Source organism: Physeter macrocephalus, chromosome 16 (assembly GCF_002837175.3).
Source record: "Physeter macrocephalus isolate SW-GA chromosome 16, ASM283717v5, whole genome shotgun sequence".
Classification (NCBI taxonomy): domain Eukaryota; kingdom Metazoa; phylum Chordata; class Mammalia; order Artiodactyla; family Physeteridae; genus Physeter; species Physeter macrocephalus.
Genome location: NC_041229.1, coordinates 10,058,247 through 10,077,576, shown reverse-complemented (window position 1 = coordinate 10,077,576; position 19,330 = coordinate 10,058,247). Strand labels below are relative to the sequence as shown.

Below are 19,330 nucleotides of genomic sequence, written 5' to 3'. Positions count from 1 at the left end.
CTAGAAATATTGAAAGGATAAATGACCTCTGTTGTTCAATGAATGAATAAATGTCAATTACCATTACACGGCCAAGAAAACCCAGCTTTTTAATATATCATTTTGTTGCAAGCCTCCATGCCCAGTTGAATCAGACAGGGTCTTAAGCAGTGTATTGTATTTGGGAAGATTTGAAAGTAAGTCTAAGAAGTTCACAACATCCCAGTAAAAAATGTGAACCTTTCTTTAAAAAAAATAAAACTTGAAAAGTTCACATTAAAAAAAACAGGCAAGAATAATAAAGCAGGGATTTCCCTGGTGGTGCAGTGGTTAAGAATCTGCCTGCCAATGCAGGGGACACGCGTTTGAGCCCTGGTCCTGGAAGATCCCACATGCCGCAGAGCAACTAAGCCCGTATGCCACAACTACTAAGCCTGGGCTCTAGAGCCCGTGAGCCACAACTACTGAGCCCACATGCCACAACTACTGAAGCCCGCTTGCCTAGAGCCTGTGCTCCACAACAAGAGAAGCCACTGCAATGAGAAACCTGCACACCACAAGGAAGAGTAACCCCCACTCGCTGCAACTAGAGAAAGCCCTTGTGCAGCAATGAAGACCCAATGCAGCCAGAAATAAATAAAATAAATTTTAAAAGAAAAGAATGATAAAGCAAGCTCTGGAAATTAAGAGTCATGAGAGAATCTAGCCCCACTAGATAACAGAATATATTTTAAGCCTCAATAATTAAATAGTAGGATAATATTTAATGCATATACAGACAGAAAAATAGAAGAACAGAATAGAAAGTCTAGAAATAGAAGCAAATTAGTGTGAGAATATATGATCTGATATTGTGATTTGATAAAGGTAGGACCCGACTTGAGGTCCAAAATCTACAAAAGACTGATAGATTTGACTACAGTTGACCCTTGGACAACATGGGTTTGATCTGTACAGGTCCACTTATTTGTGGATTATTTTAAAAATACATACTACAGTACTACACAATCTTTAGTTGGTTGAATTCACAGATACAGAACTACAGATATGGAGGGCTGACTGTAAAGTTATACATAGATTTTCAACTGTGTGGAGGGTCAGTGCCCCTAACCCCCACTTTGTTTGAGGGTCAACTGTACATAAATATCAAAAGCTTCTGCAAGAAAAAAGGCATAAAAAAAGCCAAAATATAAAGAACTAGAAAAAATATTTCTAATTCATATCACAGCCAAAACACTAATAGCTCTAATATATAAAGAGCTCCTAGAAATCAATAAGAAAAAAGACCAATATCCCAATATAAAAATTCACAAAAGATATGAATAGATAATTCACAGAAAAGTTAATACATATGGCTATTAAACATACGAAAAGATATCCAACTTTGGTCATTATAAATGACCAAAATACAAATACTACATACACTCCTTGAGAAAGCAAAGCATAATGGCCAAGAGTATAGGCTTTCAAGCCAGGTTGGTTGACACTGACACCTGCTAGCCATCTGACCTTGGGCAGGTTACTTAACCTCTCTGTGCCTCAGTAACCTCATCTTTAAAATGGAGATAATACTAGTACCTTCCTCAAAGAATTATTAAGAAGATTAAATGAGTTAATATATGGCGAGTGCTTAAATCAATGCCTGGCTTACAGCGAGCACTATATACACGTTAGTAATTATTATTTTTTAAATTGACCCAACATCTTCCACTCCCAGGAATGTATCCTAGTTATGTGTGCAGTTTTGAAATAACCTTTGAACAAAATCATTCGTTTTGTCCTCATTTCTAATAGCAAAAGATTAGAAAGTAGGCAGATGTCTATCGTTTGGGGAATGTGTAATAAATTATAGTATATTCATATAACAGAGTACACTGTAGCTATTAAAAAAAATGAGATGTTCCTCATGAACTATTATGGATGGACAGCCTATCAGGATTTATTATTACTGAGAGAGAAGCTAAAGTTGTATAAAAGTGTATACAGTACAAAAAAATGGGGAGGAATAAAAATATACATATCATATTTTCTTGGTATGCTTTAAAAAAGTGAGAAAAGATACATAAGTGGTTAATTGTAGAGGGTGGAGGGGGAGTAGGGTGGGAGCAAAACTTTTCACTTTATACCTTTCCATATCTCTTATTTTTGAACCATGCCTATGTGTTTACAATATACAGTGTTTTGTAGGAACCCTGGTAACTTTACACCCCCCGATTGCTCAGGGTCACCTGAATTGCACTTTTGCTTGAAAATAATGGCTCAGAGTAGAACCACATTCGTTCATTCATTCATTCATTCATTTATTTGTACACAGGCCTCTCACTGTCGTGGCCTCTCCCGTTGCAGAGCGCAGGCTCAGCGGCCATGCCCTGCATCGGCAGGCGGACTCTCAACCACTGCGCCACCAGGGAAGCCCAGAACCACTAATTTTTAAATTCAATTTCTCCACAATCATTTCACCATTTTTCATAGATCTGTTAATCTCACATTAAAATGCACTGGAAAAATCACGTTTGAATACATTGCAAGATCTTAGTCAGATGATGTGTGAGGGCAAGGAACTGATGTAAAAACCAACATACGCTAGAAGGCACCTAAGTATCACAGTCGGCCAATAACTTCGCTGGTGAATATTCAGTGCTTACTTTTATTTATGATTTGGCTCATAACCAGAAGTATTTGTCTGAAACTCACTAGAATTTGAGTCAATTTATGATCTACCATTAAAGGAAATTGTCTCTTGAACAATGAGCTACCTTTTTTTTTTTTTGTGTGGCTGCGTTTGGGTCTTCGTTGCTGCGTGCGGGCTTTCTCTAGTTGCGGTGAGCGGGGGCAACTCTTCATTGCGGTGCGCGGGCTTCTCATTGCGGTGGCTTCTCTTGTTGCGGAGCACGGGCTCTAGGCGCGCGGGCTTCAGTAGTTGTGGTTCGTGGCTCTAGAGCACAGGCTCAGTCGTTGTGGCGCACGGGCTTAGTTGCTCCACGGCACGTGGGATCGTCCCGGACCAGGGCTCGAACCTGTATCCCCTGCATTGGCAGGCAGATTCTTATCCACTGCGCCACCAGGGAAGTCCTGAGCTACCTTTCTAGCTTGATTCTAATGTGACTTTGAAGGCTGATGAAGGCGAAATTTAGTACGGGCTCAGAAAGGAGCAGGAAGTGCTTTATACATGTTATTCTGTTTTTTCCTTGAAATTTCTTAAAGAAATTACAGATACTTTGCAGTGTGCATATAGAAAGGTTATTCAATTACCTATGGTCTTCAAAACAATATAAAGTCCTCTAGAGAACCCACTACCCATTCTGAGCATCGGCACATGTTTGAGACTGTTGCTGAGGCAGCAGGTAACTCAGCCAACAAGCATTTATTGAGCAAGAGTGTGTGCTAGGTACTGTTCTTAGTGCTAGGGATGTAACAGAAAACAAGACATGCAGAGCCCAGCCTCCAAGGGATTTACATCCAGTCAGGTGACAGGAAACATGTAACAAAATAACTTCAGGTAGGGATAAACATCTCAAAGGATACTGAATCAACTTTCTTTAATAACGTAATGAGCAGGGTGTAAGTGGGATGTTTAGCGAGGTACTTGGGGAAGGGCTCTCTAAGGAGATATCATTCGAATTGAGACGTGAATGGATGAGAAAGAAAAGACTATGTAAGCTCTGGGACCCCAGCCTTGGAAGCAGCATTCTCTCCTAGGGGGCAACACGATATAGTGGGAGAAGAGATGAAACTGAAACAGAACACTGGTTTGGGAGTCAGACTATCATGGGTTAAATGCTGGCTTTTCCGTGTACTAGGTGGTACCACTAACTAGATATTTGAGCAAGTGACTCTTCAAACCTTATCTTCCTCATCTATTGTATGGGGTCCATTTCTGCCTTGGAGGGCTCTTGGAAGAGTTTCTACAAAGCTCCTGACACGTGGCAGACACTCAGTAAAGGGAAGCTGTTATTACCACTGGTCATTCCTTAAGCCACGAGAAAGGAATCCACCCTGGGACTAGGTTCTCCTAAACAGCTTTTTTTTTTTTTTTTTTTTCCAGGCTACAGTGTCTCAAAATGAAAGGGATGTAACTGCAGGTAGAATAAGAACAAAGTGTTGTCAAAAGAATAACATCTGTAGGCTCTTGCAGCGCATTCTGTGATGTGACTCCCAAAAGACTGTACACAACGGGGGTGGACACACCTCACACTCACCATGCTATCTCCTGAGGGTCCCCAGTCAATCAAACACTGCCCCGTGCATTATAGGACCCTACAGTCTTGTACCCAACTTGTTGGCAATATTTCTTTAATAGTTGCCTTCGGTCTCAGTTATATTTCAAATATTTACACTAGTGATAAGGAACATATGAATATTTGACACTTTGGTTTTGAAGTACAATTTCACATCATAACTCTTTCAAATCTATCTTCTCCACTGCCTTCACAAGTGTTCTTCTTAGATACAAATCTGATCATATCAATCTCCTGCTTAATGAGAGTCCCTGTTGATTTCAAGATAAAATTCTAACTCTCAGAGTGGTACTCGAGGCCTTTTGTGACCTGGCTCCTTCCTGCCATTTTAGCCTCATTCTTTGTCACTCCTCCCTTGCATCCTATGCTCCAGTCGTACTCTGGGAACTCACAGCTCCCAGAACCCAGTGTTTCCCCTGGGCCTCTGTCCAGGCTGATGGATTACTTTTCCCTGTCTTGTTTGCTTGGGAAAATCTCAGCCTCCTTTTGAGATTCAGCTCAAAGTTCCCTATCTTTATGAAGACTCTCTGAGTTCCTCCCTCATCCTTGAACATCCACCATAGAATCCATAACACCACACTGCACTATTTAGTGTATGTGTCTGTATGTCTTTACATGTCTCTGAGCTCCTAAAGGCTCATCTCTGAACTCCGAGAGCCTGGCATACAGTAAGCACTTGCTACATCTTTTCTGAAGGAATGTGATTTTTAAACAGTTTTGGGGGGGATTCAGAATTTTACCACTTTCAAAATGAAAAAATAAAAAAGACTAACGAGCTTGTGCTCTTGACTTAAATAATGGAATTTGGCATTGAAAGACCAGATTTGAGCCCCATTATTATTAGAGCCAATTATTACCTTTGGTAAATAAAAAAAAATCTTGCTGAGCTTTGTTTTTCCCCATTAGAGTGAGGTTACAAATGTTTGCCTTCTTCTACAGACCCAGGATTATTTAGATGACCAAATAAGATGCTGTATGTGAACACTTTGCACAATCATATAGCCCTGTATAAATATATTTATTATTGAACATTTGATTTGAATTTAGCCTCCTATTGGATAAGATTAATATCTAAGTGATATAACACTCTCCTTTTCCATGGTTTTAAATTTCATAGTTTGTGAAACTTTTGGTTATCTATAAAATTAAACTTTACCTTTATTTAAATTATGATCATCTTTTTCTAATTATGTTTGGTTAGAAACACAGAATTATTTTTTATAGAATTCTAGTTTAATGGTGTTTTTGAGTCCCATGTCTCATATTATACTCATTAAAAATATTTTTCTACAGAGTAGGTACTCTGTGTATGTTCATTGATTGATCTTTTTTTTATTATTATTATTTTGCCCTGTGCAACCACAACAAGAGCACTTACTTATGACAGCACAATTTAAATTGAACTTTATGGTTTTCAGTACAAGAAGTTTCTTAAGGCATCTTTCTTGTATGCACTATTCAGCACTTATTTATCTGATCTGTAGAGTGACACTTCATTAATTCGACATTACTGAGGAGGGATCCATGGAAAGAAAACTTTCCCCATAACTGAAGCACGCCCTTTCGAAAACCAGAACTTTAACAGAATTAATCATGTCTAAGGATAGGTGTCAAAAATGTGCCTGGAGAACCTGATAATTCTGTGCTCTCTTACCCAGGCCATAGTGCACTGCTGTGCAGTAAAGTCGAGAGCTATGGTGATGGAAACCATCCTTTACCTCTTTACCAAATTCCCCCAAATGCTACGATTCTGTGGTCATTTTATAAACTGCTGTCAGTGTATATGCTCTTCAGGAGCTTCTGGCCAAGTGGGAAGCAGACATGTAAACAGTCAGAACCAAGTGATAACTGCTGTCCTGGATACATGTCTGGCCCCAAAGGAACCCAGAAGAAGAAGTACCCAAGTCTGTTGGGGGAAGTCAGAGAGGGCTTCACGGAAGAGGCAGTCATTGAACTGATTCTTTAGGGAGAAGTAGAAAGTAACAGGTGGAGGTGGACAGCAAAGTTACCACAGGCAGAGAGAGCATATGGGATGGCATGAGGGCGAGAAAGGACACTGTTTAAGTAGAGACCTGTGGGTACAGGAGGAACCACTTTGGTGCTGGTCACGAACTGGCAGCTGGTCAGTTAATCAAGTAAAGTGGTTAAAGCAGATATGACAAACGATGACCTTAAGTACTTTACTTTCACTTAAAGTATATAAATACACATTAATTCACCAACCTTTTACTGAGGGGCCGGGGCCTTCCTGTCAGTGTATATTCTATGGACTACAGTTTTGTATTATCTTTCTCACATCAGTTTGAAAGATCTATGGTGTCCACTTCCGATTTCTTGAAAGCAACATAAAAACTTAAGAAGTGTTTAGAAACGATCTAAGATCATAATCTTTCTAGATTTTTGTGACTGTTCCCCTAGTCTTTTACAGACCCCCCTCCCCAGTTGTTATTTTTCTATTTGCTTTATTGGGTCATTCTAAATTATTTAACTTATTTTTTCATGGAAACAACAACTCTCTATTCACACTCAGATTTCTCCAGATGATCTAACCTTTAAAAAGAAAGTTCATAATTTTAACAACACGTGCAATAGGAATAGACAGGTTTGAGAACACTCATAAAAGACTCTTGGTAAATATATAACTCAACTAGTGGAAATAGACGTACCAAGGCGTACCACAGAGTAGCTGACCAGCCATGAGCATTTGGCCCACTATCTTAAGAAAGGACTGGAGAGTGTTACTTAATCTAGCAAGTTCATTAAGGAGAACTTCCGTGTTGTGCATGACTAGATCCTGAGGACGGGAGTGTGCGTATTTAGGCTAGAGAAATGGGCATGGACCTTTCACGTAGGCCCCTGCGTGTCATTTTAAAGCGGGGGCTCTCAGGATGTGGTCCCCGGACCAGCAGCATCAGAATCGCCTGGCAACTCATTAGAAATGAAAATTCTCGGGCACCAGCCCAGACCTCCTGAGTCAGAAACTCTGGGGTGAGGCCTTCACCTCTGTGTTTCAACAAGCCCTCTAACTGATTCTGATACATGCTCAAGTTTTAGAGCTACTGTGCTAGAGAGTTAGGCCTTTCCTCTACATGACATGGAATCACTGAAGGATTTTAGTAATGGAGCAGTTTGAATCCTGTGACCATCCAGAGGTCACACTTACAATATTCTGAGTTGTGTTAACGGGGAGTTCAGGTTGCTAAGCTCATCAACCTTCACAGACGTTTCACGACACATTCCTAAAAATCTCTTTCGCGTTCTTGAAAATGGTTGATTGCTTCGTTCATTTGCATATAATTATTAAGAGCTCATCATGTGTCGGGCATTGTCCTAAGTACTTGGAATACATCCGTGAACAAAGCAGACAAAAATCCCAGCCTTCATGGGGCTAACTTTCTATTAGAAGGAGACAGACAATAGACAAAACAGATAATCAGTGCATTAGTAGGTGATGTAATGGTGAGGAGAGGAATGAAGCAGAGCACAGGCAGAGGGGATGCTGGGAGCAGGGTTACCACTGTAAATAGATCACAAAGGAGGTGGGAGAGAGCGCCACGCAAATATTTGAGGAAAGGGCTTCCTTGGAAAAGGGAACAGCAAATGCCAAGGGCTGACATGCCGAAGGGCCATCGGGCCTGGGGCCGAACCAGCGAGGGAAAGAACAGAGATGGGATCCTAGCTTCCACCTTGTTTTGCTGACAGCCTCCAGGCTTTAATACAAACCACAGCTCTAGCCAGATAAACGATAGATTAGAATGTGTTCTGATGTAAACGGAGCGTCCAGTGAGCAATGTAGATTGATCTTCTCACTCAGTAATATTTATTGAGCACATATCCGCCAGGCACATCCAGAACCACCACGTAGCTCATGGGAGTAGCGCCTCTGGAGCTGAACAGTCCGGCACAGAGTCCCTACTTTTCCTGCCCTCATGGGACTTAACATCTAGAGGCGAGACAAACATAATGACCAGGGTGAAACCTGTCACACAAGGGAAAGGCCAGAGCACTAAGGCCGTGAGCTCAGGTGCGTGTTATAATCCCCTCCAGGCTATCAGGGAAGGCTAACTATATTTCAGCCAAGGCTAGAACAGTGAATGGGATTGGTCAGAACAAGTGAGGTAAAGGGGAGTTTCCAGTCAAAGAATGGCCCTGTACGTGGCCCCAGAGCATGTGGCCCAAGAGCAGGCCTGAAAAAGTACAGCCTAAAGAGAGCAGGGAGGGGAGGCTGAAGAGTAGAGGATGTCGGGCCTTATAAACCTTTAAAGGTAAGGGCAATGTAAGAGCATCAAAGGATTTTAAAGTAGGTGACTGGCATAATTAGCTTGGGGTTGTCAAAAGCTCAAGTATCTTATCTGGAAAATGAATGTAAAAATAATATATCCAGAGGTGTCAGTGTCATCAATTTCTTCTGAGCACGTACGTGCTAAATACTGATACATTACGAAGTGTTCTGCAGGATGGAGAAAGTGGCCAGGCAGAGCCAAAACCTTTCAGGTTTCAGGTGTTTTGACTCTAAGTAGCTGAATAATTAATACAAATCCCCAGATAATTCAAACTGCTGTACTAAATCCCTGTGTTGGAGCCTGACCGCGGCAGGCTCTCTGTGTTGCCATGCCTCCACCTCTTCTGCTGGCCGTGTGTCAATACAGGGTGCAGTAGCATTGATCTTAGCAGGTGCAGACAGACACAGAGCAAAGTGTATTAGAAATAGGACAGAGTTAAAACTGCAGATCACTCATTAGCCAAGTTAACAAAGAAACATCAACTGAGTCCGCTGATTATGCCCCAAAGAGAGGGAGTCAGTAACAGCTGTGTTGGAATGAAGGCAAGCAAATACCCCATTTAGAAAAATAGGACTCTCTGGCCTATTTTAACTGGGATATATGCTCGTTGTTAACACCATCAAGGAGTGAGAACAAGGAACCTAATAAATTAATGGGAGACTCCCCACGACATCCAAACACACGGTTATTAACAGAAAACAACAGAAAGAGGAGAAAAGGACCCGAACCTCCCGCGACTGCAGGACCACACAGTGATATTCTATTTAAACATGTTTCAGTGTGTGTCTCTGCGGATACACAGTGATTCACATACAGCTCTTGGAAAAGCATCAACTTTTTTTGTGGCGCTGATTCTCTAAGAACCTGATGAGTTTCTTTGAGAGAGAAGTAGCAGCCCAATCTAGCTCAGCTGTACTCAGTCTGAGTTGCTCTCCTACATAGAAACCCTCACTTCAAAGCCAGGAACATAATGTACAATTTTTTAATGGCTCTAGACCCAGGCACTCAGGCGCTCTGCTCTGCGCCTTACCTCAGTGTAAACACCTAATCAAGATTGCCTGCGCTCCAACAATAGCAGCCAAATGCAATTCGAGAACCACAAGCCTTTGAAGTCCTCCCAGCAAAGGCCGGTTTTCTAGTCTGGGATAATGACATGCCATGATTGCTGTCTTTGTTGTATCTTTTCAGTGGAGAAGCAATTATGGCCCCAATTTAACAGAATAGACATTACACAGCTTATGATGCTCAAAATGCAATTTCATTTGATCATTTTCTCGATTTGATTGGTATTAATAGAATGGTTCACCAAGGAAAAAAAAGAAATAGCTAGCAGAGGTTGTGTCCCATTCCACTTTCAAAGAGATAATGTAGAAGTATGTTTTACTCACCCAGAGACTCGGTGGAGTGATTCAGACACCAAGTTCTACCAAAACAGCCTGTGGATGGAAATATTATACATCCTATGTTCTCTGGGGAAGGAAGCGTAGGACAATGTATTTTTCATTTGTAAACTTTTTATCAGAGCTCCGTAAGGGATCCCATCGTTGTTACTCAAACAATCAATATCACCAGTGAAAAACCAAATTAATTAAACTAAGTCCCCTTTACAAAAGCCGGGAATCACACCCCCTAGTGGCTGATCTAGGAATAAACCCAACTTCTCCCAGGCTCCAGCTTGTCCAAGACATTGCGTGTCTGAGGTTTAAAAAAGGATTATTTCCTCGCCTGCTTAGGCAGCCTATTTAGATTTTTTTTCCTGCCCCGACCTTCATTTCTCCTCCAGGATGGAGTTGATTTTTCTTTTAAATGAGTTGTGTATCTGTTTAACGTCATGGCAGTAAGGGACTGAAGCCTTTGAGAAAATGATGACAGAAGCTGTAAAATCTAATACTTTTACTGTCATCCCATGTTTCTGGAACCAGTGAGGGACTGAGAGATGGAAACATGAGAAGTGGTTCCTGACCTTGAGCATTTATAGAACTCCAAACTTTCCATCTCAGCACAAGTTAAACTGTTCCATGGTATTGTGAAGTTTTCCATTTGTAGAGTAGGTAATCACTCAAAACCTGTTAATTACTTCCATTTGTAATTTTAAAATTGCCATGATCCAATAGTACATTTTGTTCCTTGTATTAGCGGTGAGAATTCAAACATGGAAAAAGTTATATTTTCATTTTTTCCCATTTTCAGATCAACCTTTAAGTACTGAAACTTTCACACTATTTCCCTTATTTTTTTTTTTTTTTAATGGTACGCGGGCCTCTCACTGTTGTGGCCTCTCCCGTTGCGGAGCACAGTCCTCGGACGCGCAGGCTCAGCGGCCATGGCTCACGGGCCCAGCCGCTCCGCGGCATGTGGGATCTTCCATGACGTGGGCACCGCGGGCCTCTCACTGTTGTGGCCTCTCCCGTTGCGGGGCACAGTCCTCGGACGCGCAGGCTCAGCGGCCATGGCCCACGGGCCCAGCCGCTCCGCGGCATGTGGGATCTTCCTTGACGTGGGCACGAACCCGTGTCCCCTGCATCGGCAGGCGGACTCTCAACCACTGCGCCACCAGGGAAGCCCTATTTCCCTTATTTGTATATATTAGTAGGGCAATTGTGATAGGGAGGCATTCAGGTAGAGGCGGGGGTTACACCCAAAACAAAAGGAACAAATTGTCTTTCTTGTGCCAGAGAAGCCACCTTGAGTGGTAAGGAATGAGGTTATCTTCACTGTCAAACGCCTGCTTACTAGTTAATATTTAACAAGTATTTTTACCTCTTTCTGCATTGAATGCTAGTCTGCATAAGTCTGAAGTAAAAGTCAGAAACAGAGGGGGAGACTTCAAACGCAGCCATGACAGATCCTAAGCCCCATCCTCTTCCCAGCCTTCCACCTTGCTGCTTCTCACACCACATAGCCCACCAGGCGAAATTGAACAAAACAAGTATCAAATCCTGAATCTAAATTTTTAAATTAAGGACATCAGTTTAGAAATGGGGAGACCAGCATCTTGCAGGTGACAAAGCAGGGTGGCCACAGGACCCCATATGAATAATCTTTCCCAGGAGGAATGACAAAGACATCTTGAGAAGTCTTCTATGTAAGAGAAGGCTTGGGGAAGGCACCTTAGGCTCTACCAGTTTAGGGCTGTTTTGCGACAGAGGGATTGACTTATTCTACGTTATTTCAAAGGGCAGAGGAATAGAAATTACAGACAGACCTATCACTGCTCTTATAAGGAAGAGCCTTATAGCATTTAGGTTTCTCGAGGATGGAAAATAATGTTTATCATTGATAAAACAGAGATTCAAAGGTCTAACATTTTACTCCAGGGAGTGTTTGAAAGGACCAGGTCTCCCACAGAAAGGAACTGTTCACAAGCCACCTTGTTCCTTCTTTCTCCGTCAAGATCTTTAAACCTATACGAATAGTGACAAGCAGATAACTCCTGCCTGGAGAAGGGGCTAGTGATTAGGCAGTGAGGGGAGGAACGTCTACCAGGGATGGTACAGAAGCACCAGAGGGTGTACTGGATAATTACCGCCAGAATCTTTGCCAACATTCTATCGCAGAACTTTAAGTTTGCTTTCTGAAATGCTACCTGGTGGCTAGAATTCCGTATAGCACAGAAGACAATCTAATTCCTTGACTTAAAACAGGTAGCTAATGAGAGCCTCCATAATTTGGGAACCTAAATCCATCAATAATTTGGGGACCTAAATCCCACATAGCTGCCTTCATCACTGGCTCCCAAACCTGTCTTCAGGTTAGACCCACCTGGGGAGCTTTTAAAGTACGAGACTCATATCTGGGGCCAGCCCCAGAGCTTCTGATTTAATTGATCTGGGATGGGACCAGAACATTAATTTTTAAAAGCTTCCTAGGTTATTCTAATATCTATCTAAAGTTGAGCACCACTAACCTACATCATTCCAATTTATGGGGTGTCAAAACTACAAAGTCTGCAAGTCAAAGATGATATTTCTAATAAGTGAGTTAATTTAGCAAAATCACTAATTGTACAATCTCTGGAGTTAGACTGCCCAGCTCCTCTGCTTACTAGCTGTTGATTCTGGGCAAGTTACTTAACCTCTCTGTTCCTCAGTTATCTCATCTGCAAAAAGGGGATAATAAAAGGTACATACCTGGTAAGATTGTTGTGAGAATTAACTAACGTATACGAAGTGCTTAGGACAGCTATCATGACAATGTATATTAGTTATTTTTATTGTTCTTATCATCATCTTGGAGTATAGTGTTATTTCATTATTTGTTTGGCATACTTAAACATTAGTTGCAGCATCCGGCTCAGATAACTGTTCTAAAATCAGGTCCCTTGAGTATGTATTGAGCATTTAAAGTATTGGGTTGGCCAAAAAATTCATTCGGGTTTTTTCCATAATCTTATGGAACGAATTTTTGGACCAACCCAATAATTAGTAGTTTGACCTCAAAACACCAATTCTCACATCATCCCTGCAAGAGAAAACATTATTTATTCCCATTTTCCTTGGGAATAATCCAGATACCTAAGGACTGAGATGAATCCTTGAAATGAACTATAAATAAAATGTAACCCTATATACCCTGAGAAAACCATAATTCAAAAAGAGTCATGTACCAAAATGTTCATTGCAGCTCTATTTACAATAGCCAGGACATGGAAGCAACCTAAGTGTCCATCAACAGATGAATGGATAAAGAAGATGTGGCACATATATACAATGGAATATTATATTTGGAATCTAAGAAAAAAAAATGTCATGAAGAGCTTAGGGGTAGGACGGGAATAAAATACAGACCTACTAGAGCATGGCCTTGAGGATATCGGGGGGCGGGGAAGGGTAAGCTGTGACGAAGTGAGAGAGTAGCATGGAACGTAGGGTGGATAGCTAGTGGGAAGCGGCCGCATAGCACAGGGAGATCAGCTCGGTGCTTTGTGACCACCTAGAGGGGTGGGATAGGGAGGGTGGGAGGGAGGGAGATGCAAGAGGGAAGAGATATGGGGTCATATGTATATGTATAATTGATTCACTTTGTTATAAAGCAGAAAATAACACACCATTGTAAAGCAATTATACTCCAATAAAGGTGTTAAAAAAAAAAATGTAACCCTGCAGGACGTCTTTCTAGAGTACAGACTCGAGCCCCATGGCCATAAGACTAAAATGAATCCAGTTAACATGCTGTATATGTTTTACCCCCTTAGATCTCCTACCCCGTCAGAGTAACTGACAAGACGTCTATTCAGAACACCAGAGAGATTGGAAATGTCACTATCGACCCTGAAGACAAATGGCATCAAAGAGCCCAACAGCTAAAGGTCACCTGCTAGATTGAATTTCAAGTGTGTTTCAAGGGTTACTGCTGGATCTAAGTGATGTTTGTGACTGACATCTTATCACTTAAGGGTTTATTCTTATGCCTGAGAATAGTTACCCACCTTCTGATGGGTAAGACTGCCTTCTGCCCGGATGGGTCATTACTTGCTCAGCTAGCCAACCCTACCCACTTTCCCAACGTTCTATTTCCTAGAGAAAAATCATCATATCACTCTTCAAACATTCAGAGGAATGACATGGAGAAAATACAGGCAGGAAAAAAAAAATCACAGTTCCAAAATACTGTCCAGTCCTGTGCTGCTCCCAAGTCTGTTTCCTTTTGGAGTTATCAGTCATATAGTATCCCTAGGTGATGGGGGATATGGTCCCTAAAAATGGGTGGGAATCCCCAGAGCCTCACTGAGCCCTCGTTTGCAGAACATAAACGCCTACCACCTAGTAATTTAGCGTGATGACATCCCTTTTTCTGGCCATGGGTTTACTACTTTGAAATCACAATATGGTTTCAGGGAAGATTTTTATGAAACCGTCCCCACTGATTGTTTTTCTAGAAGAATCAAGAAAAGCTCTAGCAGCTGATGTCTTCTTAATCCAGTGTATAGTGTTATGTGGGGCAGTTGCTCTTGTACCGGGTTTTATACCTGCTTCATAAGGGATAAAGCCCTTTGAAATCACCCAGACTGTAGGGCCTGTTGACATCATTAGTTAAAACTATGTACAGTGGAAAAGTAATAATAAGAAGAAAAAAATTCATTCCAGTTTCAGAAAAGTTAGAAAAGAGGGACAGCTCAAATCATCTTTTTGCCTCTGCAGTAGCCTCCAGGCTACTCTTAAGAGTTGCCAGAAAAAAAAAAAAAAGAAAGAAAAATGAAAACAGCCATTCACCTGAAGCTTCTGAAAGCTCATGCCAGGGAGGCCACACCCAGAAGTTGGGAGGATGGGGACAAATGTCTCCTAGAAGTGGACCTAGAGGACAGGGTCTCCTACCAGACCTGATGGAGAGCCTAGGCAGCTCGGCCAACAGGATTGAGGGGACAAAGGAAACGCCGTAAGGCTTGTTATGTGTTGTGGGTAAAGGACTGGGTCAGAAGACAGGGAGTTCTGGGCCCTGACCCGCCATTTACTTGATGCGTGACTTGGGCAAATCTCAGCTTCCCCTGAGCCTTAAGTTTCTTTTTTCTTAAACGAAGCATTGGCCAAAATGAACTACAAGGTCCATCCCAGCTGCAAAATGCTATAAATCTATGATCCTTTATCTCTAGTTACTTAAATTACTATAGGAAACACAGTTGAAGCATGTAGGATTCTTGCAAACTCTAGCTTTCACACTTGTCACTATGGAAAATCGTAGGAGTCTCGGCCAGTGATAAAATAATCAAGGTAAAATCACGGTGCTTAATGCATAGCATGGCCCTAGGCAGAGACAGTAAAAAACTTCATACAGAAGAAAATCAGAAGAAAGCAAAAAGGATACTGCTTCATCTCTGAGGGTACAAGACTCATTTGTTTCTAACCCACTCCTGAGGAAACACAATAAGGAGCAAAACGTCTTAAGATTGTTGCATCTAAAATGACAGCAAGACGGAGTGGCCCAAGGGATGTTTCCCTTTCTTTATTCAGAAAGGATTTGTTAGGTGTTCGCTGCATCCTGCATGCTGGCGGGGCACTCAGCATACAAACCTCCAGGCTGACATTTTTTCTCCTCTTCAACTACCCACCTCCGATGGCTTCTCTGTGGTCCCCCTCCTGCCTCTCCCACCCCTGTCCTGTTGTGCTTGTGGCTGGGACCACTCCTCCAGGGTTTAATCCTATTCGGCCATCGTCTCATTAGCTGTTGCCTGTGTTTCTTTTGTACCAACTACACGATAAGTTCCTTGAACCTTAGCATTGTATTCCTCTCCACCTCCTAGCACATTGCTTTACCCAAAGCTGATCTCAATATTTAATGGTTGATTAAAAAACAATTTAAAGGTCATTTAGTGAATCTCAAGTGAAAATGGGCCTCATTTGAAATCTTTTTCTTGAAAGATGATTTTCAAAGAATCTGCATATCCCTCAGTAAACTTACTCTAACAATGAGTAACTCACTACTAAGAGATACCATTATGTGAAATCAAAATAATTCAGACAACAAATATTTTTGAGTACCTACTATATTCCAACCACTAGCTTTTAGGTGACTAGCCCAAAAGACATGGTTTTTTAAAAAAAACTCTTCAGAAAAGTAAATAAAACTTGACAAAAGATCCTTTAAAAAAAAAATGATTCCTGCCCTCAAGGAGCTTAAAACTTTTGGTAGTGGGAAGACAGATATGTAACCATTATAATGCAGTGATATAAAAGTAGGTATAATTTAATTCTTTCTTTTAGTGTAACTAAAAGAGCACCTAATTCTGCCCTAAAAAGACAGGAAAAGCTTCCTGAAAAGAGATAGCACTTGAGCTGCCCCTAGAAGGATGAGTCAAAATATGCGAAGCAGACAAATGGGAGCAGAGGTGTAAAAATGCAGGGCAATCTAGTCTGTCCTGAGTATTACCTGGAGTTCAGAGGCTAAAGGGCAAAGTATGAGGGACACAGGGCTGGGCAGGTCAGCTAGGGGCCATGAAAGGCTTTTTATGCCGATCAGAGGATTTTCAGTTTTATCCTATGGAGAGCAGGAAGCCATTGGCAAATTGTAAGCAGGTTAATGACATCATTGGGCTTTCATGTTAACAAACTGCCAAGGTCTGAAGAATAGATTGGAAGAGAATAGTAAGATTGCAGAGACAGCGAAACCAGTCAGGAGACTTCTGCTGTAATTTCTGCAAGAGATGATGAGAGAACTGGAAAGGTGGCAGCATTTGCTCTGTTTGCCCCACACTCCACATGCCATCAGTTCACTTTGCAGGATGGTGGGTATATCTTCTTCCACCGGCTGGATTGAACTCCTGGCAGGTTAGGACAGCACCTGATCCCCCTCAGCCCCTGCCTTGAGGTGGTCAGGAAGTGGAATGAACAAACTTAGCAATTGCTTAAATACAAGGTGAATGTGGGAGAGAAAGAGAATAGTTTCTGAGTGTCTGATTAGTGGCACCAACACCACTGAGGAAGAAGAGGAGGGCTTTGGTTCTAGGAATGAAAGAGGGGTGCGTAAGGCCAGCAGTGGGCCTGACATTGAGTTAGGAGGTGCCTGTAGGGAGAAGGACCTAGAACTCAGGAGAGACATCTGAGTTAGCCTATGTACATTTGCATCATAAGAATTCCCTGGTGGGTTGCAGCCATGGGAATTGCTGAGCTGCCCCAGGAATTGTAGGTAGTGGGAGAAGAAAGGAAGGTCAAGAACAGGGCCATGGAGAAATTGGTAAGACTATTTTAAGGGAGAGCAGAGGTAGAGATGGTAAAAGATTACAAAGGGGGCTTCCCTGGTGGCGCAGTGGTTGAGAGTCCGCCTGCCGATGCAGGGGACACGGGTTCGTGCCCCGGTCCGGGAAGATCCCACGTGCCGCGGAACGAGCGGCTGGGCCCGTGAGCCATGGCCGCTGGGCCTGCGCGTCCGGAGCCTGTGCTCCACAACGGGAGAGGCCACAACAGTGAGAGGCCCGCGTACCGCAAAAAAACAAAAACAAAAAAACAAAAACAAAAAAAAAAAACAAAAAAAAAAGATTACAAAGGGATTGCAGAGAGGCAGAAAGCTGACCAGGATAAAACAGTGTCATGGAACCTGAGACATGAAAACTTCAAGGAAGGGAAATCAGTGAACAGGGTTCAACTCTGCAGAGAAGACAAGTAAAAAGGTGCCATGAAAAGGGAGTGACGTATGCAACTCATATATGCAAGTTTCAAATGATTCAGACTAAGTGATGATGATATAAACAATAATACTATAAATGATAGAATGTAGATTTGTTTGTCTACAAATGGAGAGCGGGAGATCTACAGAAAGAGAGAGAATGAAGAAATGTGGCTAAATGTTAAAAAGTGGTGAATCAGTGAGGATATTTGGGGGTTCTCTGTGCTATTCTTGCCATTTTTCTGTAAGTCTGAAATAATTGTGTAAGTTTGAAAAAATAGAAAGTTAAAGAAAATGGTACCATAGGATTTAGCACTAAAAGGTCATTGGTGGCCTGAGCAAAGCAGTTTCAGTGAGAATAAGGGCTCTCCTGCACGGTACAGAGGTCAGGATGAGAGCTGGGGAAATGAAGACCAGCCTACATTTTAAGATGCCTGGCTGTGGATTAAGAGATGAGGTTTAACCAGAGAATGAGATCAAGTAAGGGATTGTTTCATTTTTTTTTTTTTTAATAGAAGAGGTTTAAACACATTTTTATGCTGAAAGGATCAGAAACTGGAGATAGAGGACAAGAAAAGAAAGGGTGATATGCTGGAAACAAGGTCCCTGGACCATTTAAGCCTGTGTGTTTTCACTTTAAAAATACTGAGAATTCAGAGCTCCCACCGCAGGAGCTTTGGCCCGACCCTGGGTTCATGAACCAAGATCCCATGAGCCGCCTGGGGCAGCCAAAATAAGTAAAATAAAATAAATAACAAAGTAAAAAATAAAATTAGGAAACTAACAGATATGTTAGGAAGAATATAAAAATAAAAATAAAGATGAATCAACAACCGGAAGGTACAACAATACCACAATAGTAAAAAAGTAGAAGAGGAAAAAAAAAAAAAAGGGTGGGAGGGAAGGCCCTGGCTGTGGAGGGTGGGGCCTAAGAAAGGGTGAGGTTTGGGCAGTGGGCGGGGCAAATGCTCAGGACCACAGGGCTGAAAAAGGCCCTGGGGGCTGTAGAGGGTGGGGATTAGGCTCAAGGAACAGAAGGGGCCCAGGGTGCCCTCCACCCCTGGTCTCAGCAGGGGACCTCACCTGGGAGCCCAGCAGGCTTTCTGGGCTTGAGTGGGCAGGGCAAATGCCCTCCTCTCCTCTCCTGCTCCTCCGTCTGGGAGGGCCCCTCCTGCCTGCCTCTCCTGATCTCCCTGCCCTCCCTCCTATGCCTCCAAGGAGCTATGCAGCCTGGAGAGGGCTTTGGAGGGCAGGGGATTGGCCTGGGAGATCAGCAGGCTCCCCGGACCCGAGTGGGCGGGGCAATTGCCCTCTGCTTCTCTCCTGCTCAGCTTCTCCCGGAGGGCCCCTCCCACCTGCCTCTCCTGATCTCCCCGGCCTCCCTCTTATGAACCACTGAACTAACAGAGAACCTCAAACCCCAGGGAATATTCATCAGAATGAGGTCTCATGGAGTTCCTCATCTCAGCACCAAGACTCAGCTCTACCCAATAGCCTACAAACCCCGGTGTTGGAAGCCTCAGGCCAAACAACCAGGAAGACAGGAACACAATCACACTCATTAAAAAAAAAAAAAAAGTGAGACGGCAAAAAAATATGTCACAGATGAAGGAGCAAGGTAAAAACCTAAAAGACCAAATAAATGAAGAGGAAATAGGCAATCTACCTGAAAAAGAATTCTGAGTAATGATAGTAAAGATGATCCAGAATCTCGGAAATAGAATGGAGGCACGG

General features: G+C 42.4%; 1 protein-coding gene across 1 annotated transcript in view; it reads left to right on the top strand.

The window, feature by feature from the left end:
- JHY (junctional cadherin complex regulator) overlaps nucleotides 1–19,330 on the top strand; it is a 67,676-nt gene that overhangs the window by 22,669 nt on the left and 25,677 nt on the right. Inside the window, exon 4 of the mRNA XM_007128968.2 lies at nucleotides 13,695–13,808. Coding sequence (XP_007129030.1) covers nucleotides 13,695–13,808 — 114 coding nt within the window. The remainder of the gene's footprint in view (nucleotides 1–13,694; nucleotides 13,809–19,330) is intronic.